Source organism: Phalacrocorax carbo, chromosome 5, assembly GCF_963921805.1.
Source record: "Phalacrocorax carbo chromosome 5, bPhaCar2.1, whole genome shotgun sequence".
Lineage (NCBI taxonomy): Eukaryota > Metazoa > Chordata > Aves > Suliformes > Phalacrocoracidae > Phalacrocorax > Phalacrocorax carbo.
This window is the reverse complement of record NC_087517.1, coordinates 16,979,393-17,006,176: the sequence shown is the minus strand read 5'-3', so window position 1 is coordinate 17,006,176 and position 26,784 is coordinate 16,979,393. Positions and strand designations below refer to the sequence as shown.

Here is a 26,784-nt window from a genome sequence, read left to right as displayed (position 1 = left end):
TTTTGGTGAGAGACTTGTCGACTGAAGAGGATGTGGCCATTAACTTGCAGCTTAACTAAAAAGCCACTGTACTGTCAGTATTTAAAGTACAACACTTCCTGTTTCTACAGCTTCTCTATCTCCCAAAGAAACCCACCCCCAGTCAAACAGTTGAAAGGCCTTCCTCCTCCCTGTGGAGGGACTCTGTTGCTATTTTGTTTTAAAATGAGAATGCAGGCTCTATTCAGTTTGGAAGACTGCACTGGATGCTCTTTTTATATAAGAAAGAAGCAAAACAGGATGCAACCTAGTAATTCTCCTGTCTGCACCCTGACACAAAATGTAATTTTAATTTCCAATAAACTATTTGAATGTCACACATAAAATGTCTTTGCAGGAGGGGATAAAGTCACATGTTCTAGCAGAGGGGAAAAAAGTTTCATAATTAAATAGGATATAAAATTACACTAAAAAAACCCTTAGAACCACTGAATAGTTTTAAGGCAGAATTTACTATTTACATAACCAGAATGCAAAACAGCAAGCCATTAAAAACATGCCTGTAATGTTTTATGTATTAAGCTACCTAAAAGGCTCTAAAGCAGAAAAAGGATTAAACAGTAGAAGAAAAGTTATATGCAGAGCATGTTTTTATTTACAGTGGCTCCTGTCTCTCCTTTAAATGGGTGACTGCGCTACATTCTGCCTAACTACGCCGTATAATTACAGAGCAGATCACACAAAAAATAAAAGCAGATTTCTGAACATTTCAGAAGCCATCCAAACATGTACTGCAGTTATCTCCAGCACAGCTACCAAGTGGACATATTTAAGCACTCTTTAGTTAAACCATCTTCAAGGGTAATCTCTATACTTATTTCTGCCTTAAAGCCTTCCTACGTGATAAAATTCATTACTGTAACAAAGTAGTTAACTGTTTCACAGTTTCTGTATTCTAATCTATTGTACAATGCTTTTTTTACTGCATCTCAGTATATCCAAAATTTGAGAACACAACTCCAAATATTTTTTCAACAATTTCTTCTGGATCTAATGCAAAATCCACGTAAAAAGCTGGCTAGCTGGCGTCTGGTAATGCTGGAGAGAAACAGCTATGTAGGCTTTAACAGACTATGTCAGAAATCAATATACTGCTGAACACACTCCTCAAACTATGTCCAAAAGGACCAAAGGCCTTGTTGAAATACCCAGCACCTCCCTTCAGGACCACCGGAAACTTTTCTTTCTTTAAAAAGAAATGCTACATTAGTGGCTACACAGCAGATGAGGTTTATCTTGCTACAACCTTCAAATCATCCTTTAAAAGAAAAAAGGACCCCATCCAACTTGCACGTTCTTTTTAAGATACCTTTGGACTACATCTGTCTCTGTATAGCTATTCCAGTAGGGAAATACCATACAAACAAATGGTAATTTATTTGCATTTTCAGACTTAGATCATGCAAGATAGTGGCTGAACTGTGCTTGGTATTCTTCCTTGCCTCTGCATCAAAACCCTGTCTTGCTGTATGCTGAGAATAGATTCAGTGCATACAGACCCTGCTCTCATCTTTAGGAGTCACAGACCACCTTCTTATACACCATGAATTCACTCGTGCTGTCTTTTGCTCACAAAAAGCAGTAAGAAACGATCCTTGCATGGGAAGATTTAAATCCCAGGCATCAGATCCTTATTTCTTCATAGAACAGAATAAGTACACAGCAGAAGACACGTTTCTCACACCATTCACAGCCAGCAGCCCTCCACTTCAAGCCAGAAAGATCCCACGAAGCCAGATGAGAAGCTGATACCCAGTCTGAATGAGGCAGGCAGTCAGTACCAGTGGTTCTTCTGTTAGAAACACCTGAGGAGTTGCTCACATGCCTCAATGCAGCTGTCTAGTGCCACCTTACACGAACACAGTTATCGGAGACTTTCAAATGGGGAAGGCAAATTTTGACATGGGAATTATGAGTGACACCTTTCTTTGCTGGGTGTCACTGGAAGCTAGGCAGTAAGCTCCAGCGCATCTCACATAGTGCTAGAAACTTATGTTTAGACAAATGGATTGCATTTACTGAACCCTGAAGATGCTACTAAATATAATTAAGATTGATAAAAGTAATTTACCATCTCGGAAGTCAGCATTTTTCTGCCTCACCAGAGTTCGGAAATCTTCTGCTGGGTTAACGCTGCCAACCTACAAAAGGGCCAAAAATGATATAATCATCTGCCAATACCCATTTCTTTCTTCTTGTGAGGCAACAAGAACCTTAAAATTTCTGTTTATTTTGATATTGAAACAGAGGCTTTATAATTCTCCGCATGCAAACTTATAAAACAGAAGTCTTACAATGTGTGTTAACTCACAGCGCTTCTAGCAAAGGCTAGTTATGACATGAGCAAGATGAACTTACACTTACTATGCTGCACTCTTGTAAGCCAACCATATTCTCTGGGGTTTAGAGGTCAGAAGTACAGTAATTCAGGCTATCTGCTAGTTCAGCTTTGAGACTTCCTGTATCACAGGCCTCTCACTAATCTTGACAGACGCTTAATGAGGAATGGGAGCTCCCAGGCACGTGGGTACAGAATCATTGGTTTGCCCTCCAGTAGGAAGCTCAAAATTAAAGGCTTGCACTCAATTCATCTACCCTTTCTGGCTCAGACGACATCTTAAAGCTGAAGCTCTAAATGGGCATACAAGTGCAGAAAACTTACAAAGGAGTTAAAACCAGGTCAAATATAAATAAACACTTACTGAAAAATGGATGCAATAACTTTAGAAAAAAAAATAACACTGCTAAACATTTCCTTTCAGGAATCAAAATTCTCCTAAGTTTATTTGAAAATTTTATGCTTTGCTGTCAAAATAATTACTCAATCTTTCAATAAGCTTGCTTGGTCTCTTCACGTTTCTTTTAATCCTGGCAATGCCACTTTTCAGGAAAAATCTGAAGTGTGTATTAGGAGTACAAAATATTTAAATCCTGTTAGATTTTTTTAAAAAAATCTCAATAATGCATCTTAAAAACCAACCTTTAAAGGATAGTTTAAAAACAAGTGAAGTTATCTCAATTAATATTACATCACCTTTTTTCCTGTAATTCAAAAAGTCAAATAAAGGAAGGTGTACATCTACCCATGTACACAATATCTGGAATTAAGTTAGACATTTAATCTATCAGCAAGATGAAGCCAAATTTGTGCTTTAGAACCCCAACCAGTGCAGAGAACAGCCTCTAAAATTGATTAAATATACAGATTCAACTTCTATGTTGCAGATGATATGAAAGAGAGCAAGAACAAAATTCAACCAGTGAACCCCAAATCTGAGATTCTGTTTTCTTCAGATCCTCAGGCTTGCCCCTTACTGTTCTAGACACTGGGGGAGAATTTTCTCCTAAAATATCCAAGACTGACGGAAACTTGTGCTAACATACACCTAATGGCATAGAAAGTTGTCTTTACAATCTCTAGCAGATAGTCTCAAATCTACAAGCAGGAGTGTTTCAGTCATGTTTCAGCTAGAAACCATCCTTTTATCAAGAATTCTGTATATTCACTATAATACTCTTAAAAAATTAATCTTCCCCTTTAATAATCAGATTTGTAAAAATAAGCTTACAGAGGTGACTTTGACTTCAGCAAGTTTTATGATGCTAAAGCTGCCTTCCTCATCTTCAATTTTTGGTTTCTTCAGGTTGGGTCCGTCTTCACTGCTGCAAATGAGAGGGACAAAAATGAATATAAACACTTAGAGCTAATTGTCCTGCCTAAGTAGGAGTCAGTAAATTAATTAAATATACACCGAACACTAGACAAAACTTTGTTATACAACTGTTCCCAAATTAACACTAAAACATGCCTCATTTTTCACCATAGGCTGCACAAAGCAGACAGTAGAAGGCACTGATTATTAAAGGTGCAAGATTAGTCATGCTTAATTCAGGAGTTAATTTAGTCACACACACCTTCTCCACCCTTCTAAATACATAATATCTCCAGTCACTTTATTTGGAACCAATATACTGAGTTAACATTGATAATTTGCAGTATACAATTTACAGTATATTACATGACATTTTGTATTCTCACCAAATCTTCCTAACATGAAATGGCAATGAAACTTAACATTTCAGTAAGAAATCAATTTACTCTCCAAAAATTACCTTCTAGTTCCTGTCTTGGAATTGATAGCTACAAAAACCTGTTTACACAGTGGGTTTTGAGTCCAGTGAGCCATATTCTCCGTCAGCACACAAAAGCTTTATAAAATTCCACTTACAGCAGTCAAAACTTGCTAGACAAACCCCAATTAAGTACATAAGAACTCTCTTAGGACATTTTAAGCTACATCTCAATATGCTTTCAAAAGACTATTTGTTATTTTTAAAAGCCTAATTGTGATTTTAGTCTACTTTCTAGCTTTGCCCTCACAGGTAACACATACCAAGGTGTACATTCAAACGAGGAACTTAATTCTAACACCTAACATGCCAAACTTTAGAGCACATCTTGGCAACACGAAAAAAAAAAACCAACAAACAGCTAATCACAAAAGAGGAAGAAAATCAGACATCGTGTTCCGTGTCACTTAATGTGACAGGCTACTGACACAGAAGGACTGATATCAGTATAAGAACACCTGAATGCTACTCAGCAATCTAAACGGCAGTATTTGTGTTCAAGGAACAAAGTAAGTTTTTCTTAAAAATTCTACTACTACAGTGAAAAGAAGAAACTGCTTGTCAATGTAGGGACAAAGCCAGAGATCCTAGACTAGGCACCACTTTGTGTACTATAAGATTGGAACTGATTTTAAAAATTGCACTGCACGTTACAGAAGCAATCAACTATTAGAGAGAACTTGTACAGTCTTTCTTTTTACCTCTATAGTGCACTTCCCCATTACTTTACAATCAGTGTCTATCCCACTTTGTTTCAGTAGTCTTCTCTGTCGTCTATTTAATTTTGCCACTACTGAAATGAAATCCCTTCTCCTCAGCAACTCCTGTCATCCAACATAACCTTACTTATCACTCTAGGAGGAACAATGATTTTGGTTATGCCTCAGGACAAGGAGAGGATACTTTGCTTCATCCTCAACTCTGCCCACTTTCTGGCTGACCTTGACCGAGTCGCTTGACTGTTTTGGACAGCCGATATGCCTGTCTGTAAAATGCAGAAACTGATACTTATCTAACAGCTATGAGTTCAGAACTTCTACCTGAACCAAAATTCTTGTATATTGATGTGTTTTGATGAAAGGTGCAAAGAACAATGAAAATTCTCCTATAGAATATTTTTCTCCAAAGGTGTTTTCCACTCAATTGCAATGTCTTGAAATCTTCTTCCTCCTACATTATTTCTACTGATTCAAAATGCTTTGGGATTGGAGGAAGGAAGAGAACATGAACGATGATGCTGCATGTAACTGCCTAGGACCAAATCTACAGCTGTCATTAATCAGTGCAGTACAGCAGAAACTAATGAATCCATAGCCATTGATACCAGCCAAGGATTGGACATTTAGAATCTGTTACTGGTAATGCACTGTCAGCAATATTTTTAAACTGTAAAACGTGCAAATACTGTTTGAGAAAAATTAATAAAATACAAGATTAATTTAAAACACCCACTTCTACATTTATATAGAAGCCTCTCACATACTACAAAGCTGGATGAGGTAACAGCCCCTCCAAAGCCAACCTAAGAAGGAAAAAGTAAAAATCTTCCCATTTTACTGGATTTTTCAAACTACACAAAGCTTAGAAAAAGTAAAACAAATGCTGAATATTATAATCTGTATCAAGATATCATGCCTACATTTATGCTGCCTTAATCCCGTTAGACCTCAAAAATCAAGCAGAGATGAATCAGGCCAATATGATGATAGGAGACACAAAGCAGTTTTAGAAAACAAAAATAATGGTCAAGAGAGCTTATACCCAACTTTTCCAAAACACTTCAGTGTAAATTATCTAGATCTGATAGTTTTAATAAATTTAATGTTAGCTGTTGATTAACATTTTCCTTAGTCATTGTTGCAGAATGATGTACTTCTCTTCATTTATGATTTAATTACATCACTCAGCTTTTCCCCAAACTCAGAAGAAAAACATAAAGTTAACACTTCTGTTGCAGTACTGAAAATACTACTGTTCCCATACATTATGCAGCAATACCAGGTCTTTTCGTATTTTGTAATCTTATTACCAGTCATTCTTTGGGGAGTTGAGACTGTATCCTTTTGCCTCCCTTACAGATTTTTTTTAAACCATTTTAATGCCCTACATCAATTTCTATCTCAGTTATTTTTATAGGTGCTTTCATCATTCCTCTAAAGGAAAACAATTTTTAAACAAAAGAGCTTTCCTTGCTTGTCAAACGTGCCTTTGGGACGATATGTTTTTAAGCAACCACCAGTAGTGGGTCACCATTTTTTGTTTAAATTCTCTCCCTACGTTGTTTGAACCCAAGTTTTGTGGGTTTGTTCGTTTGCTTTTTAATTGATTCTATCACTTTTTAAAATACACATATAAATGTATGTACGTATACACACACAGAGAAACCAGTGCACAGAGCAAGGACAAGAGAATTTAATCAGTAAGAATTCACAGACACACCAAGGCAAGACAGGAACACACAGCAATGAACAAAATAAAAACCAAGGTGTTTCCTAGTCTGTACACAGAAATGTGGTCATTATTGCAGAGCAGTAATGTGAGAAGTCCTACCTCATGTCTTCCCAAAGATAACATACTGAGGAGGCTCTAGTCAACCCAAGATAAAGGATATATGACAGCTCGGCTAAGCAAGGCCTCAAAATGGCTCAAAGATGCTGTTCCTAGTGCTGAAAGGACTGAGCTAAAAATGACAAAAGGGAGGGAGAACGAATTGAGAGCTCTCCAACATCCATGGGGACCCATTAGTTATATTATAGGCTTTCAATAAATTAAGCTCGAAGAAGCAGATTTTGTTTGAGCAAATTTACTTGTGGCTGGGGTGACAGTACCAATGCAGTTGCAATTAAGCATGTATTCTTCATATTTGCAGCACAAATAAACACAGTATAGGTAATAACAACAAAAAAATTATCTTAAAAACTGTTCAGACAATAGATGTTCCAGGAAGAGTCAGTAACAGTTTGATTTTTCAAGACATCCACATTTATTGCACAGCAGATAATAATGAAGCTACTTTTCTTTTGATTTGGAATTCAAAATGAAAGCTACAGAACAACCTAAATCAAGCATGCTGAGAAGGAACACTCATCTTTACAGCTAATTTAAAGCTTTGCAGCATTTATTCTAAACTAAATTAGACCCCTCTTATTTGAATAACTACCAGTTTTATATTTTATATAACTACCAGTAGGACAAACTGTTTGACCAGGAGACAGTAAGCAATGCAACAGGTTGCCCAGAGAGCATGTGCAGTCTCCATCCCTGGATGTTTTCAAGACCACTGGATGAAGCCCTGAGTTACCCGTTTAGATCTCATAGGTGACCCTGCTTTGAGCAACAGGTTGAACAAGAAACCTCCTGAGGTCCCTTCTAACCTGATGGATTCTGTGATTCTGACAACAAATACAGACATGAGGAAGCTACAGACAGGTTCCTGGTGTGTCTTGCCCCATAACAGTGAGACCACCATTATTCACAAAATACCCCAGACATACTGTGGTACCACAATATTCTCCACCCATCAGTATTTTTTCAGTGTGTAACTCATTGATCTTATGTTCAAGAGACTGTGAGATTGCTTCATCCAGCAAAAACAATTTGAGGTGTAAAAAAAGTTTCAAAAAAATCCATAATACATTTCGAACTTACTTGTCTTTGAAGATGTCTTGAGCAGTCTTCTCTTCTTTTTTCTTGACAACTTCCTTTAGGGGGAAAAGTGCTTTTACTTTTTCAACAGGAGCCTGACACCTTTCTTTTACCACCTGGGGCATCTCTAGCATCTCTAAAAGGTGTGGTTCAGTTGGTGGCAATGGCTCATTGGGGTGAAAAGCCTTATGCTGCAAACACTGCAAGAAACAATTTCAGAAAAACAACCCTTTTAGTTTATGTGCATTTAATATATTGGCTGTAGGCCTGACATCACATGGTACATGCAAAATGTCTTCCATACTAAAGAAACTACCTTCATATTGCTGACAAATATTCCAGCTCACAAGTGGATTCGAAGTCATATGGTCAGCTGTTTAAGGAGATTAATAATTATATTAAGCAAGAATGCTGATGCAGATGACTGTTCCCACACTCACTGGAATGAGTTCTATGAAAATTATTAGGAAAATCCCAGGAATGAAAGTGTCATCTGCACTTATTCAGCTTTTTTAACTTCGCTTAACCTTTAAAATGCAGTTCTCTTATAAAACAGTGACATGGGAGAGATTTCTACACATTCTAAAATTAGGCAACAAGATATATACCCCAACCATGTGTTCCAGTTATTGTCACAGTTTATTGTCCCTCAAAGAAAATATTTCCTCTTGGCCAATAAAACTGAGTATGCATACAAGAGAAATTTTCACCAGTTTAAGAGCAAATGGAAAGAGAGAAGTTAAATGTGCACAGGTGAGGCACAGAACGCAGCTGTGTTTGCAAATTAGCTTTGAAAAGAGTGAGGGAATGAACGGGGCCCGACAATGTACATCAAAGTTGGAAGAGATGGTAGGAGCTTCAGAGGAGGCTTTTTCACCAAAGCGTAAAGACAGTGCACACAGTCAGGGAGCCGAGCAGAAGGAGAGAGATGAGGTTAATGAGGCAGGCTACAGAAATTCCATTGAGAATTTTAAAAACAAAGTAGGCATCTCTTAAATGTTGTGGAGTGTGGGATAGCAGTGGAGTTGTACATGTATGTGCATATATATACAGAGGTACCAGTGCATGTTCACACCCAAAAGCATGTGATGTACATGGGAGAACAATTTTTCCAAGCCCACTGTACTGGGTGAATTAGACACAAGTGTGAAGGTAACTTACTCAGTAAACTAGGAATACAGCAGATATTTGCTCCCCAGTTGGCTGTCAGACATGACATTAATTTAAAAAACAAAAACAAAGCAAACAAAAAACCCCTCTATTCATGCTGAAAAGCTGCCAATAAAGAAAATCCAGACCATATGCTACACATCAATACTGATGTGCTTTCATGCTGCCATTAAGATTCCAATCCATATTAGAGCACACTTGCAAAAGGAGGCAGTCATACAAGGCTACTGATCTGGAAACACTTGTAATGATTTAAAGCGTCATTATTTTGAAAGAGAGTAAAAATCTTGCTGTAAGCTGTAGTAATGGCTCTTGTGATACAACATAACAATACCAAAACATTAGGGGATTGAATTAAATTCACAAAGCAAAAAAACTATGTCCCTTGTTGTGAATGTGTTTTTCAGGCTTTTGCATCTGGAATCTCTATGTGTGCAGCTGCAAGAGCTGAGCAGTCTGAGTAGCCACAGTCTCCACTTGTTCCTGTTTTTCAGAGTAGATGATGATCTTTGAAACCTGAAATGGTACGTACCATCAAAACTGAGGTGCTACACGGAGATGAAGTTGAACAGACTTAACCTGGAGTTTCTAATCCCAAGCAGTCCCTTTTAACCTCGCTTCCTCTTCTTCCGTGCCCAGAAAGAATCACTCCTGCCTTCACTGGCTAGAAGGCAGCCCACGCTGCCACTAGCTTCCAGACTCACCATTCTATTCACGCATGTTGTCAGAAATGTACTAGCTCCTCCTTGCTCTCCCTAATTTCCTTACATGTCCAGCCTAGAGATGTAGCTACCTTTCAGGAACTGAGGTCACGCTAAGATACTGCTCAACGGATTTAAGGAAGTGGGCTTTTCACATGATTGATTACATGGTAGCCATGGCATAAATGCATGAATAGATAGGAATTTACTACAAGAAAGAATTTTTCCAGCACCCAGGAACACACTTTTGTAAGAATACATTTTAGCTAATCTATAAATCCTACAGGAACCTAACAATACTTAAAGCCTTAGAACATGGGAGACAGATTCAGCTATCTAAAAGACAAGCTTCTAGTCTACACCAGTCACCTACTCACTCTACACAACCACAACTATCGTGTACTTATGATCTCCAAAACAAGAAGGATCAATTACATTCCCAAGGTTCTTTCTTCATGGATTATGGAATAGGTTTGGACAACCTGGCTTACACTAGTTAGCTAGCTTTTAGGTGGCTAAATGTGTGCAAACTGAATCCCAACAAAAAGTGTCTTAGAGTTCAGTTTACACCTAGTTTGTGGTGGTTTCAAAATGACCTGACAGATCCACTACATTCAACCAAAGGTAAGATTACTTGTTGCTGAAAGTCCTTACAGACTTCTCTGAGTTACCTCCTGTCCCCCTGCTGCTCTGCTTTTTGAAAAGGACATCGCTGTACAGTCCAACTACGTACAAGTGAGCTCAGTCCTCTAAGTAAGTCTGCTTACATGTGGTCTGACAAGAGCCATTACAGCATATTTAGATGCAGACTCTGCAGCTGGATCCCATGAACTATGCGATGCTGCAGGCCACCGTCCCCACAAACCTTCCCTCTGCAGGTCTGTCTCAGTACCGAACAATCATTGTTGAGCAATTTTTTAATTTGTCTATCAAATAAAATACACTGCATTCCCCAAATGTGCTTCAAATCCATATATTTAAGAGGAACAACTTAAACAATGATGTTGGACGTCTGCCACCACAAAAGCTATGGAGTTCACTTGGGCTTTTCTGGAAGCAAGGAATAAAAGTTGAAACTCTGGATATAGGATACACCTCATCATCCGCTCCAGCAAGCATTAGCAACTCCTTTCCACCCACTTTGTCATTTTCTGATGCCTACCACTACTTTCAGAGATGTAATTTAGCTTGATGTTTCTGTTTAAATTCTGGCTCTTGTCACTTACAACTCCAAGTATCTTCATGAGGCAACAGAGCAAGAAAATTAAGGGGAAGTTCATCTTTTCTTCAGTTATTTTTCCAAACCATCTATAGGTCTTATTCAGCCCAACCAATTTACTGGCTACATTCAAGAGACAATGTATCATTTTTCTTCGTAGTTCTTAATGATCAGCAGTGCCACTTGGTCTGAGAGCAAAATATTAAGAATCTGGAATATTTTGCAGCAAAGGAGAGAACAATCTTTTTGCAACTTATATGGATTAATAGCAGTTTTGTAACCAAGACAAAAAAATGTGGCTGTGCATGGGGAAAAGAAAGCACTAACAGGACTGATAATTAGGGCTTTATAAACAGCAAGCACTGTGGACAAGAACTGTATACTACCTAGTGCATTGAAACAGTCAATAAATACTTTTTTCCACCAGTAGCATTCACCCTTACAAAAACCTTATTATCCTCTAAGGAAATGGGCGAGTTACACAGTTACTCTCTTCTAGTAGCACTTGACTCAACTGCTGGGATACCACCATCATACCGTTTCAGAAGACACATAGCACACGTAAAGAAACATCTTTCATTGATAGGCAACATCCACCAAACCACAAGAATGCAAAACTGTATCTAGCAATATATCAGAGGAAATTTTATTCCCTATGTGTTTCATTTACAAGCAAAACCATGTTTGTTTTGTAATACCTGCGCTTTACAATCCTTTCTAAAAATGAATCATGCAGAGGTCAATCCATTTTAAGGCTTGCCCAGCAATAACCTTCTACTGACCAAATCCTGCATTCAGTTACACACTGTCTTGTCAATATGACTGGCAGAATTTGAAGGGAACACTGAGTTCAGGTGTCAATCAGAGTAGGATTGGAAGACAGTGGGCTTACATGCGCTCCTGAAACATAAATATGACCTTCAGAACATTTACTTTTAACAATACTGAGGCAGCATGGCTTTTGGAAGCTAGGCTAAGTTTCCCTAATTTAAAAAAGTACTTGTAAACTGAAAAAAATTCTCATTTGGAATTGTTGAGGTAGGATGAACATGGATGCTGTAATACCATTTTTGGTCAATGTTCAGAGTGGAGTCACGCACTTGGTATATCTCCATGGCTCTGTACACAACACAGCTCTGCAGCTGCATAAATTGCATTGTCATTTTCGTTATTTTTGAATTAGCCACGTCATTTTTTGAACACTTGAATTCCAATGTATAATTAAGTCTCTCAGCCTCGCAGTTGTAATGAAAATCTTCATGATATGGAAGGAATATAAATCAAAATGTAGACAGCTTAATACAATAACTGCAAGAAGTGTGAACTGTTCTGCTTGCCCATAAAATGCGTCATCTCAGACACCCAAATGGAATATTTTAAATGTCAACAACGTTAAACATTTGCTACTGATCAAGTTCACCTCAGTCTGATCTGTTTTGGAACCGCTGCTAGATGCAACAACGCACAGAGAAGTGACTCTGCTCAAGATTTGATGGGACACGGAATGAGGAGCTAAAGAGATCCCTTATTTTCAGCCAATTTCTCTCCTTGCCCAGAAGATGAAGACTGAGTCTATGTCTGTACCATGACTGTGGCAATACAGTCATGTACTGAGATACCCAAAGCAAGTTTTAACTTGTCTAATCTAGGTGCCCGTGAATATCGCTGATGCTGTTGCAGACACCTCAGCACAGGTGTCATTTTCCTTCCTTCCTGGAAATGGGAAATTTTAGGAATAAAATCTATGAACAGAAATCACTGGCTACCCAATAGTTAAATGCAAAAGAACTTATATTCCCGTGTTTACAGTGCAGATCCTTCCAGTGTGAATCAGAGAAAGACAGAAAGGTGAAAAGTCTTAATAACAGAAGTTTTTGAAAAATGCCATATAGTTCATCTCACCTGATACAACCTCTGAAAATGAGGGTTTGGCATTTTGCTAGGCTTAAACAGGTCCTCAAAAGTTTCTCCATCATCATCTTCATAAACCAAATTCATAGAATCAATCAGAGAGTCAACAGCAGATAACTGATCCGCTAAGGCAACAATTACATACAAAGAAAAATTAAATACCGTTGCAGATGGATGCATTTCTTGAAACAATTTATAAATGAAGATTCACTTCACATTGTGAGATTTTCACCAAGTTATTACATGCCACAGAATAAACTGCAGATATAGATGTGCCAATAAAGGATATGGATAATGGACACTGTAATAAAACCCCTGCTTTATTTAAGGACTACAATGTAAAGTCATAAAGCCTTTTTTTCCTCCCCCAAGACCTCAATTACTGCTGCTTTTCTGCATCCATTTTTCTTCTTTTTCAAGATGTTTTTATTTGCAACAGAAGGTTTATAGGCCACTTAGAAAATAAGGAGAACAGCTGGTTTGAAAAACTAAATGGCGTAATATAAATTTTAAAAGTTATGATTGCAAATTAACACAGTTTACAATAATCAACTATTGCTTTGGTAAGACAGGTTTTAGATTTGTTCTCCAACTGCTGGTTATAGGCAAGAAAACAGAAACTGCTTCACTAACAACCCAGCATGCTTTATATACCCTGACATGCAGATTCCCACTCAGTGGATCTCATAACAAATTAAAGAAGTGGGAGTGGATTTTAAACTACATCCATTTATGCTCATTGTTGTGCAAAATTCTCAGAACAGTGAGTCAAGCTCGGTGTGGCAGCATTTTCTATGGCTCTCCAAAGACACCCTCCATCTGAATCCGGACACCAGTAAGTGCATGCTTTAAAAAACAACATAACACAGAAAACACAGTCTTTGCCTTTGTACATGATATTGACAGGCCATACTGCAACTGGCTTCAGGCCCAGCTTTGTACGAATGGAGCTGATGCCTCTATTCTAATTCTAGCTACCTAATCACCTATTGTGGCTCCCACAAGGTTGGCCATTTAGTCTCACAAATTATTCCAAAGATCAAAGGATACGGGAGGGCTAAATCTCAGATGTCTATCACAGAGATCCTGTGAGACTAATAATCCCATAACCTGAGCCAGAAGTCATTTAATAGGACAGTTTTAAAAGACTGCCTGCAAACCTCAAGTCTGCTCAGCCTACAACTAAACTGGAGAAGTTCTGATACAGGCTTTACACTTCAAGAAGACATCACCATAATGTATTCCCAAAGGGCTGTTTTTTTTTTTTCCTAAGGCAAAATAATGATAAAGCTTATGTTTTCATTGGAAAGCCAAATATCCTTGGTCTTTTAGAGTGTCTTAAAGACAAGTAGGTTACTTTGTCCAGTTGTCCAGCAAAGGACTATCTTACCTGTAGGAATGTATTTTTTATTGTTTTTCAAGGATGAAAATATGTATTGTCTTAAGTCTTCCATGTAAGGTAGTTGCACATAGATGAGACACTGAGCAAGACAAAAAAGGAAACAAACAACTGATCTAATGTACTCCAAAGTGCCCTATTAGGGCAATACAAACATAAGAAAAATCCAAAGATCTACTATCTGTGTGTATCAAAATATTTAAATAAAATATTTACAGAGCAACACAGTTTTAAGTAGAATAAAACACAGGATTACGTTATAATATAGTGATGGCTTCGGTCCTCATTTTTTCTGCTGGTAGAATAAAGACCTCCCAGGTCATCTGATCCCTTTTTCTTGTGCAGAGTTCCAACCAGCTGAGCTTTAAATACCCCATATGTTGGTGCTTTGGGAGGTCTTATCATAGCTTACTGTGGTTCAAAAGTTGATTTTGCTTTTTTAATATTCTCAGCCTAATTTTTTCTTTATACAAATACCTCCTCCAGTTCATACCACCCTAAATAATTCCTTTCCATCCTTTATGTTTATACCCTTCAAAGTCTGAAGACTAAGTCCACCCCCACCTTTGTCATTGCTTAGCCATACTATACATATTTAGCTCTTTCAATAGTCCCTCATAAGATCAGCGGAAACATACGCTGTAAAAACTCTGACATACTGTGTTGCTTCTGGGTCTCTCAGAACCAAAAAAAAATATGTTTCAGATATGATTCTGCTGTGTATAGAACTTTTTTTTCCCCTAAGAAACAGACATCATTGTTTTTCTCCTGTTCTTTCAAATAACCTTTTCCAGTAAATAAATATACTAATGTCTTCCTAACTAACCCTCCATATGAATTTAAACAACAGCTTTAAATGCTGTGAGCTCCTTCCCTCAGTTCCAGTTGACTTGGAAACCTAATGACAACAGCATAGTTGGACATGCCTGAAATTCCATGCCAACTATCAAATTCAAACTTTGCACTACCAAGCAGCCTGGAGATAAATCCGCAGTTTAAGAAAATGAAAGAATCTAGTGCAACTTTGGATTGTACACAGAGGTAGGTAGTAACACAGCAAGAAAGCAATGATAACTTATTCCATAAGTATGTGATTACACTGTTTCTGGATTAAAAAAGAGATTTCCAAGATAACAAAATCAAATTATTACTATGTTATTAAAAGAAAAATCAGTATTATTTAAATCTGTGATATAGAAGATACTAATAAAACCATATGGCATTATTTGTCCATGTATTTTTTTCAATGGAATTTTCTTACTACTACTTATTACCTTCTTGTCCTAGGACTTGGTACCATTTCCTAAAATCACTCTGAAAAGTCACATTGGTTTCTTCTGGTATCACATAACACTGCAAATTCATACGGTTCAAATACTATCATTTATTAATTTGTATTTGTAAAGCATCAATACAGAGACTCTCTACAGAAAGGTAAGGGTGAAAAATACCTCATATGAATCCTTAATATATGGAAAAGCTGCCCCAATTTGCGGGTGGCATCTTCTATCATAAGCATAACGCACTATAGCTACCACCTTCAACTCATCCATTGCATTAACAAGGGCAGAAAAAGCAACTGCTGCATTCTGGGGGGAAAAAAAAACCACAACATAAAATCTCATGCAAGTTCTCATCAGTCTGCTGAAATACATCTTTCACAGTGAATTCAACAGCATTGAATTAGTCAAGACTATTTCCCATTTCAGCTACAACTTCAACACAAGCATTTTTCATGTTCAAAAATGAAGAAGCAGAAAGGTCAAGTCTCATCATGATAGTGGATCCATTCAAAGCTGAGCAAACTTTAGATCCAGCACGTTCCACCTTTTCTACTAGATGTGAAGAGCTCTCAGAAGTATTACAAAATTGATAAAGAGAGGGAATTCAGACCCTTAAAGGAACACATCTGAGTACTACAGTGAGGTTTTTACCTCTAATATTTAAAATAATTTGGAGGTCTGTTCTAAGTAACACAGTGAGCAAGGACACTGCTGCTCTGCATGACAATGGACTTCAGCACCAATTCCAGGTTCCCCATGCGCTTGCACAGACATAATATTTACCACTTTCTCATTATTCATGAGATATTGTTACCCCTATCTACAAGAAGGGCTTGAGGGAGGATCCAGATAATTACAGGCCCATCAATCTTACTTCAGTTCCTGGGAAAGTTATGGAACGAATCCTCCTGGGAGCCATCACAAGTCAAATGAAGCACGTGATTGGAAAAAGCCAACATGGCTTCACTAAGGGCAGATCATGCTTGACAAACCTGGTGGCCTTCTACAACAGACTTGCCTGTTTGACGTGGGGCAGGCAGTGGACATTGTCTACCTGGACTTCTCCAAGGCCTTTGATACGGTTCCCGACAGCCTCCTCCTGGAGAAATTAAGGCATTATGGCCTAGACAAGTGGTCTGTGCAGTGGGTGGGGAACTGGCTGACAGGACGCACCCAAAGGGTGGTGGTAAATAGCTCCTTTTCTAAGTGGCGACCTGTCACAAGTGGAGTCCCCCAGGGATCGATATTGGGCCCAATGTTATTCAGTATCTTCATAAGGGATCTGGATAACGGGATCAAGTGTAGCCTGAAGAAGTTTGCAAATTACACCAGATTGAGTGGGGAAGTAGACACTCCAGAAGGGAGAGCTGCTCTGTAGGAAGGTCTGGATAGGCTGGAGGAGTGGGCCATCAAGAACCTTATGAAGTTCAACAAGGAGAAGTGTAAGGTCATGCACCTGGGAAAACATAATCCAGGAGTGCAGCACAGACTGGGATCCACCTGGTTGGAGAGCAGCTCTGTGGAAAGGGACCTGCGGGCCCTGGTGGAGAGGAAGCTCAACATGAGCAAACAGTGTGCTGCTGTGGCCAAGAAGGCCAACAGGGTGCTGGGTTGCATCAAAAAGGGCATCACCAGCAGAGATAAAGAAGTCATTATCCCGCTCTACTCAGCGCTTTCCAGGCCACACCTGGAGTACTGTGTACAGTTCTGGTCCCCACTATACAAAAAGGATGTGGACAGGCTGGAAGGGGTCCAGAGAAGGGCCACCAGGATGATCGAAGGACTGGGAAGCCTGCCATACAAGGATAAGCTGGGAGAGCTGGTTTGTTCAGCCTTGAGAAAAGGAGGCTCAGAGGGGATCTCATCACCGTGTACCAGTACTTAAGGGGCAGCTACAAAGAAGATGGAGACTCCCTTTTTACACGGAGTCACATGGAGAGAACAAGGGGGAATGGACACAGGTTGCTCTTGGGGAGATTCCAATTGGACATGAAAGGGAAACTTTTCACAGTGAGGACAGTCACCATTGGAATAATCTCCCCAGGGAAGTGGTTGACTCGGCCACATTGGACACCTTCAAGGGTCATCTGGACAGGGTGCTGGGCCATCTTGTTTAGAATCTGCTCTTCCTAGAAAGGTTGAACTAGATTATCTCTGAGGTCCCTTCCAATCTGTGATTCAGTATTAATTTGGGGTGTAATCCAAATACTTTTCATCCTAATGGGCAATGGAACAAGACTTCTGTAGGCTGCATTAAGCATATTTGTTTTATTAACACAGAAAGAAGGGACAATTTCAAGTGCCACTACTATTCTTTTCTGTTCCACAGCAAAACACCTTCCACTTTAAACTTCAGTTCACCTTACCTCATCACCTTTCGCTGCAAAGACCTTCAGAACGTGGTTGCCCATGTAGTAATGCCTCTGGATCTACAGATTGAAACGGTCAAGAGTTAGCCTGATCTAAAACAAATGTCATTACTGTGACTGGACCAATTAAATTATGATGTTAAAGCTCTGTATATGTTTCATATCTCCATTTATCCCTCAATATGGTTACTCAGTCATATTCAGCAAGATGTTCTCATACCTTCCTATTAATGGGCAGGAATGAAAGACTACAGTACTTGCAGCTGTTACCAGTCTGAATAATCCTGCAGTAATTAAAAAATCAGTGTGGAAAACGATAGTAATTAGATATTTATACTAAACAGATTTAAACCTAACTGAAACCACATCTATGCTATTAAATTTTCCTAGCAAAGACACGTCAAAAAGGAGGTGAAAAAAGTCACATCCTTAATTCATAAAGCTACTTCAACAGCAACCTGCAGTATATGCAACTGTGCTGGCAAAGAAGCACCTCTGTTAGCAGAATTTATGCTGTTCATGAACATGGTTGACACCCCACCCCCCACACACACCCACCCCAAAATAACCCCTACCGTTTCATTAAGGGGCATTGCTGGAATAGCTGGAGCTATAGTGGCTCTATGACACACCCAGAGAAACACTACAATAGTGGAAAACCTGTCACAAAGACTGCATGCCACTATGGACACTGGTTAAAATGACCTTTCTTCATTAAAGAAAAATCTCTTCAAATTACACTGTCTCCAAACGAATGTGGAGTTTCATTATTTAGCAAGTTACCATAATGCTGTTGAAGTCAGTGACAACCTGCACCAGAGCAGATCTGTTTTAATGTATTACACACAATTCTTCAACTCGGGTTATTCTACCCACAATTATTCTTTGCTATTGTCTTTAAAAGCTCAGGAAATTTTATGTTCAGTATAGTATAAATATCTAGACATGTGTATCACTACACCTTTCTTGTTTGCAAAAAAATAAAAAGGCCCCTTTGTAATATTTTCAAGTATTATTTTTTGATTTACATGGCATTGCTTATAAATTAAAAATCAAAGTTTAAGCGGCCTCTGATCTTCTCTCCTGTGGGATGTGAATAACTCAAAAAATAATATGAGGTGTTTCTATTCCTTCTTTAATTATGTATTTGGAGCTGTTCCAGTTTCTCTAGTTAATAATTAATTATCTTTTCTCCAAAGTTTTTAAGAGAAACAATTTAATGTAAAACATACATTTGAATAGTGTCAGTATTATGATTCCAAACAATAAAATTCAGGAGCTGAAACGTAAGGAAAGCATGGGTCTTGAAAATTCCAGTTGTAGTTGAAAACTTCCTGATATTGTTATCTATATGGTGTAATTTTACTCCTGCAACCACATCTGAATAATTTTATTCTGCTGAGGTCTATGCAACTACTATAGGACATAGTTACTCACACTCCTAGTTACAGGACCAGAGAACACTTCATTTAAGATGTGATTCCTATTTGTTATGAAATCAACATACAAGAGAAGCACATAATAAAAGTTATCAAAAGCAATAAATATTTTGTGCACTGACAAAATATAAAACCTATTTATTAATTATTTGAGGCAAATTTATGTGAATCAAAAGTATTCCTACAACGAATTATATTCTTACAATTAATTATTAACTATGTATTTGAAGGTATTACCACACTATCTGACCAATGGGGGCAAAAAAAAAAAATCCATGTGAAATCATAGCTTGCTTACAGGAACATGTGATTCTATGATCTGTTTTCCTCTCATTTTGACTTGAAGTCTGAGTTTTATTGAAAACAGAAACTAGGAGGCCAGCCTCCAGCATAAGAAAATGCTGCATATGTGAAATACATCTTACAGAATTAAAACAGTAAGACTCAGCTATAGGCTATTAACATGTGAAAAGATGAAAGAAATTGTCTCATTGAAACACTAGGTTCAGACACAACATTTCACTTGTTAGACGCAGTTTTCTGGTACAGAATTTAGCAGTTCCTAACATCTCTCTGCCTTGGCCAGCTTAGGGCATATAAGCTGAAGCATGATATTTTTCCCTCCATCACTCTCCATTGCGTACTCCATTGTGTACTCCATCCATTGTGTACTCTCAGTACAGAAGCTTCTGTGTTACTTAACAACTTGAAGTTATGAATGTCCTCAAGGAGCAAACAGGTTACAGTTCCCATTTAGGCTGGCTTCTCATTCTAGTAAATCAACGTAACTTCCTGGCTCCTCAATTAATTGTATGCTTTGGACACTGCAGTAGTCTAAGGGCATATCTAGCAACATGCAGGGGTCTCTGTGCCACCTGTACTGTAAAGTAAAAATGTGTTTAATTACATCCATCTGGGAGTTAAGTTCCCACAGACACTTCCTATTTCATTAGCATCTTTCCTGATGTAAGTAACAATTCCTCAGCCTTTGTCAAGGGTTCTATTTTGTTCAGGCAGCGAGACATTTCAAAGAAGAGCGGGAAGGCTGGGAGTTTTCAGAACAGAAGGTGCAGAGCTGCCCTACAATTTCCTTTCAGTTCTGAGTGGTGAAAGGGACTGGGTGCAGTGAACGCCAAGAGAAGCAAAGTTTCAGTCACCCTGTGCAATATCCCGGAGAAGAAGAGTGGGAGCAGCTTAACATTTCTAGCAATTACTGGCACTCACATCTCTGTACTTTCTCCTCATGTGTCCTGCTTCAAGAAGAGTTTGTTAAGCCTTTGCCTAAGGCTTTCTTAATGCTCAAGTCCTATATTTTCCGCAGGAAATCACCTTGTGCTAGATAGCTTTTATTAAGGTACTTGCTCAACGTAAGTTTCTTATAACTTTCAGGTAAAACAAATGGCAAAGTTAATACCACAAGTACAGGTAAGCGCATTCAAACACGAAGCATCTCATTGAAATATGGAGAGTTTTTGAATGATGTTATCTTCATCTAAGTTCTATGAAGCCTTCACTACATAATAATTTTTGTTATAGTAGAAACAAAAAGCAACTCACAGTTCACAAGCTAATCCTTATGGAAATGAGAATGAAAGCAGTAAGTTCTCAGGCTTTCTTTACCATTTCTTTAATGTTGAGGGAGAGGTTTCTTCTGTTAAAAAGAACAAACTCATGGCTAGACAAAACCCAAAAAGGCTTCTGCATGCCCTGAACAGAAGAGAGGCCATCTTCTGTTGCAGATCTGGCATCACTGTTTATGTTCGTGAGATGAAATGAGACTACAATACCTCTGTCTCTACCTTGCAGAGATCTGAGTTCAGCGGCTCTTGCTTCACTTGAGGGCCCACGGGCCACATTTATGAGCTTTTCTCCTTCACAAGACTACATACTGTCTACATGTACTAGAATCAGCAAATAAGTCACCCCTCTAACTGACTGCAGAAGCCCTATTCCCAATACTGGAATCCAGTACACCACCACAGCTTTAGTGAATTCAAACTGAAATCAATTGCCTTTAACACTCAGGAAGTTGAATGGGAAGAAGTTTAGTACTGTACCTGGCAGGATCTGCTGAATCCCAAAACAGAAAAACATTTTGCTTCTGTTTTGTATTTCATTTGCTCTTCATCTTCTTTGGAAAAAGGAACTATATCACTCCCATAGCGAAACCCTGGAGAACAAGTGAAGAGCATCTGGTAAGCATATGGGCCTACAATTCTAACACCAAAATTAGCTCTCCGAGTATTTTAACAATGCATGTATGCCCCATAGCTACACTCGCACACGCTTATCAAATTACTTTCCCTGTTAACAAAAAATCCACAGACCCCATAGACACATTTATACTTCATGAACAGCAGTTGCCCTCCTTGTATATCACCTTATTTAACGTGGCTACCCTTGTAGAGCAGGAAAGAAAATAAGGGAACTGAACGTATTGCCCAAAGTTATGTTCAGAAATAGATTTAAGCAAATCAGAACAGATTTCAGCAAATAGACTGCAACACTCCCTGCAAATGTAATACAAAAAAACCCAAACACGCCACAAATCATGGATAGGAAATGACACCAGAAGGGATTCAGAGAACAAAATGTGTTAACAGTGGAAGTGAGATACACCCTCACACAAAATGGAAAACCAAAACATTCTTGTATGCAGAAGTGGTCTTTCTATACATTTCTGTGTTTTACTTCCCGTGCCTTACATGACAGAGGTATCTCCACAAAATAGGAAGGTGTTAGTTTCTCAGAGGCATCATCTGTTCCAACTGCTTATTCCCCCATCTCAAGCTACAATATCCTCCCTGTAACATCATTGCTTTATTATCCTGTAACAGACTAAGGATTATATCCTCAGGTGCAAAGAGCACATGGAACAGAGGTAAATCCCTGGATGAAAACAACTATATGTAGGCACATTTTCCTGGAAACTGAAAAGCAAACACACAGGCAGAATGAAAGAAATTTCAGTACGGGTGCTTCAAATGCAAAATATTATCTAATTATGGCATTTCTCAAAACATCGACAAAAATCCAGGAGGCATCAGCAGCTCTAACTATAAGAAATATCACACCACTGATAAGAGAAATTTTTGGTCTCTTTTGGTCACAATGAACTGCTCATCCCTTCTTTTTACTAGTATCCTGCAACCACTCACCAGATTAGGCAGTCAGGACATCAGCAGAGAACAGTCACAAATGCTTCAAAGTATATTCACTATAAAAATGAGATTTTTCTTTTTGTTTTATTAAAAGTTTTGAAGTTAGAAAACATCAACAGACTACTAGCTTAAAGAAACAAAGAAAATCACACTGTCATTGGGACATTTTTATCTGTTACTGCTGTATACACCTATCATTGCTACAATGGAAAGAGGTTAAATAAAAAATACAGTATTTATCTTCATTTTTCGATTTATTTCATTAATTTGACAGCACTTTCTATACTGTTATCTAAATAGATCTGCTCTTTAGAGTTAATACACTTGCCCTACTTGTGTGTGGTTTAAACAGGAAAGAAAAAATTTAGTAAATATATCTATCTATACAATCACAAAAAATTAAACATATTTACTTAATACATTTTGAAAAATAAGTAGCCTATTTCATACTGTTTCTGAGGCCTTTAGTCTTCTGAAGACTTTAATCCACTCAGAAAGAAGCTGAAGGTTATAAACCAAGTATTTTGCATACTGTTACTTCAGATTGAATTTGTTATGGAATTTAAACAGCAAAGCTAATAGACTCCTCAACACTAAACTTCCCTTTAATGGTTTCACCTCCCCAGCTGCAGAATATCTAGAGCAGTTGCTTATCTAGAAAAAAACCCCACTGTGATAAAAGTAGTTATGTTATCAGTACAACTGAATATTTGAAAACAGAATAGAGGTAGCAGCACCACTCACTACAGAACTGAGATATGGTCCTCCACAGAATACAGTTTAGGTAGCTGTAGTGCCTTCCAAGTTCCACCTGGTGGTATTGTTATTATTCCTAGTTCTGGCAAAAGTAAGAATTTTTAAAATATGTGAAGACAGAGAGTCTCACATAACAGCTCTGTGTTCCATCAGCTCACAGAATTTACATCCTAAGACCACAGCTAGGCTTCAAAGTATAAAACACAAAGGCAATTAGGTGATTTAAGAGCACAAGCCATCATCTTCAGTTTGTCTTCAGGGTACACATAAAGAAGTCATACCTTGAATAGTATCATCTTTCTGAATCTCTGTCTCTTCATCATCATTCAAGCAGTAAACAGTTTCTTTTTGCACATCATCTTTTCTGAGGGTTTTAGCATCCACAACTGTCCAAACTTTTTTCACCTTCTCTTCTACGACCTTTATATCAGAATTCAAAGAAAAGGAGTGTTTAACGTTTCAGTGGGATGCAGAGTGCTTACCAGAACACGCAAAACATTCTTAGACCAAGTGCTGCACTATTTTGCCAATAAGGAACTAATAATGACAGCCCCAAATATGTGTCTCTGACTGCTACCACAGCGCTTTCAGCACACTGTTTCATCTGTACGAGACCTAGCACCTGAATGATATCATGCTGACTGCATACTTGGTTATTCATTAAAGTCATGGGCTAAGTCCTTTGTGGAAGTCTTTTGGTGACAGGATAACGTGTAACTTGCTTTACTTTCACCACCCTCATAAGCGCTTTTGATAAAGCATTAAGATATATATTAATGATAAAAGAAGACTCAATGCTCACTCAGCTTGTTTGCCAAAATTTTGCATCAGACTTACTACATTACAGGAGCAAAATACCCTATGTTAGTGCAAGTTCCCCAAAAGGCAGAAAAAGATCCCAGTTGCATTATGGGACTGAGAAGGAAAAGAAGGAATAAATACCTGCAACGAATGAATGTTTCCCAACTACAGGGAAAGAAAAGTACTTTCTTTTCTCTCTACTTAAGTGAAATCAATGGTATACTTAGTGAATGAGAAGAAAAATTGAGAATTGGGCAGAAAACAGAAGAGGCAGAATAGATGATGTTAGTAGATATCACAAGTCTATTCCTAGCTCTGATCCAACTGCTGTATGACTTCAGGCAAGTCACCTGGTTCATGTTCCTTACTCTCCCAAGCTTCATCTATTTTGTGCATAAATACCTTTGGGAGGGGACTCTTACTGCATGTTTGTATAGGTCTGGCACAATATCTTAATAAAAAAATATTATCAATAAGTATAAATAGAAAGCTGTCAGTAGAGATCTCTTTCCAGGCTAGTATGCCTATCTCTCAGAAGTCAGATATATTTCAACTTCATAATACATCTCCCCGAAACCTTGCAATATTGGCCAGACTCTTAGTCTTGGGTTCAAATAACAAACCAGTTAATCTCCATCTCACCAGACCCATCAATGTTGCCACACTTTACATTTACCTATTAATTATTCAGCAACTGGAATTTTGTGCATTTTCTGTGTTTAAATACACTTACTTCTTCCTAGCACTGTATGAAGGACCCATATAAGCTGTAAGGGAAACAGACTGTGCACAAGCTCTGTCAACTCTGTCAAACAGTATAAAGCAAACAAGCTGAAAAAATACACCTTTTTTCCCAAACAATAGCTGGTAAAACATTTACACCCACCATTTTACATACACATGTGCATAATTCCTCTCATGCCTAGGGCTTAAGAGATACATATTAAGTCTCATTGAGCTGCAGACATATCACTGATGCAGAATGGAAAGCTTCACACAATCGCAGCATTCCTAATCAGGTTCGTCAACTTCAATACCATTAAGTGTCACTGCGTAGACGGCAATTACTTCTATTTCAGTACATCATGAATTTTAGTTCTTTAACATATGTGTACAATGTGGTGAAGTTAGAGTTGCTGTGGGAACTACAGCTTTAGATGTACTGGCTCCTCTACACATAAAATCTCTACCATAATTATTTTGGATGTTGTTTTGTCTTTTATTTTCTTAGCTTTAAGGAAAAAACACAGAGCTGCACCTAACTTGCTGCCAAAGTACATTAAAACATACGATTTTACAAACTTACTGATTTGTAGGCCACAATCCTTATAGACAAATTAGAACCAATAGTGAGCTGGCAGGGCCAAGCCATAGGTTTTCTTTCTATTTTCTTAAACATTGAAAGACGCTCCAGGCTCTCTCTAAATGAAGGAATCAGGAAAACAGAAATGAACTCTGGTGAACTGTGATAAAGTATTACAGACAATGTACCCTCTTCAAGGAGATGCAGGATTCCAATTGTTGCAGCTTAGACTGCATAAAGCATTTAAAAATAGACTGTATGAATAATCTTGTCCTTAACTATTGTCAGAAAAGAATGAAAAAGAGGTGGTACAGTAGATTATTCCCATCTCGAGCTTTTCTGATGGTGTCACATTAGGCCTTAAAGACAGTATGTTAGGTCTTGCGATTAAACTACACAATTGCTTATTAAGCATTTTACATTTATCTGTGCTCACCCAGTTAGGGTATGTCGTTAGCTGAACAACCCAAATTAGAAAAGGTGGTAAAATAAGTGGTAAAATGTTTTCTGCAGTAGAGGTGAAGAAATAAAGAATCCAGTTTCAATTAACAAAATTTTGTTTGTGTGGTAATTAACTTTTGACAGGTTTTTTTTTTATATATACACATTACTAATGAATTCATTATTTTCAGGGCATTTCTTTAGAGTGAAACAAGTTACTTTGCATTATTTCTCGCCTAAAGAGCATATATGCAAGTTCATAAAACACACAAAAAAGGAACTGTACTGATTTTATATTAAAGAGTGTTAACTCAATTGCACAACTTTAAGGAATGGAGTCCAAAAATTAAAAATGGACGGTAAAATTAATTTACAATATATTATTGTGAAATCAAATAGGCTTGCACCCCAGCTAATACAAACTGTATCAGCTATTTTGCTATAAAATTCCAGTGCAGAGAAAGTGCTCATAAAATTTTTTTATTGCATGATGAAGCAAAGATAGCACACTGTTGACCTCACCTTTTTCACATAATGATAAAACCCCAAACCTACTTCTCTTGTTTAAAGCACTAGTCTAGCAGAAGTTAAGATCAACTCCTGAAAACATTAGTACAAAATTCAACTTGATATCCTACTTTTCAACTTTCTTAGGATGAGCAGGGGGGTTTTTTGAAAATTCTAACAGAAGCACTGTTAGAAAGGAAAAAAAACCCTGAGATTTTTATAACTAGATAAACATTTTATTTCCCTTTTAAGTTTTTTTTTTCCTTGGGGAAAGGAAGGAAGGGAAGAGAAAATTACTGGCAATAGTGACATCAATATAGGGTTTTTTAAAAGTAAAAAGAACCTGTTATTACATCATTAAAACTACTGCAACACACACGTTAAAGGGTGATAGTGAAAATCAAATACCTAAGTGTCAAATGCCTAAAACTATCATTTAAGCTCAATTTATTAATTCTATCCTTTAGTTTCTTATATTTATAGAAGAAAAATGCTCCCTGTTACTTATA

The 26,784-nt window shown here is 37.8% G+C and overlaps 1 protein-coding gene across 2 annotated transcripts in view; it reads right to left on the bottom strand.

The window, feature by feature from the left end:
• The window catches only part of XRCC5 (X-ray repair cross complementing 5), a 57,000-nt gene that overhangs the window by 18,130 nt on the left and 12,086 nt on the right, over positions 1-26,784 (bottom strand). For both annotated transcript variants that reach the window (XM_064451303.1, XM_064451301.1), the window contains exons 7-16: positions 25,331-25,445; positions 23,505-23,643; positions 21,364-21,476; positions 17,865-17,927; positions 15,667-15,804; positions 14,207-14,297; positions 12,808-12,941; positions 7,819-8,015; positions 3,609-3,702; positions 2,111-2,180 (exon numbers count right to left, since the gene is read on the bottom strand). In XM_064451303.1, the coding sequence (XP_064307373.1) occupies positions 2,111-2,180; positions 3,609-3,702; positions 7,819-8,015; positions 12,808-12,941; positions 14,207-14,297; positions 15,667-15,804; positions 17,865-17,927; positions 21,364-21,476; positions 23,505-23,643; positions 25,331-25,445 (1,154 nt within the window). The remainder of the gene's footprint in view (positions 1-2,110; positions 2,181-3,608; positions 3,703-7,818; positions 8,016-12,807; positions 12,942-14,206; positions 14,298-15,666; positions 15,805-17,864; positions 17,928-21,363; positions 21,477-23,504; positions 23,644-25,330; positions 25,446-26,784) is intronic.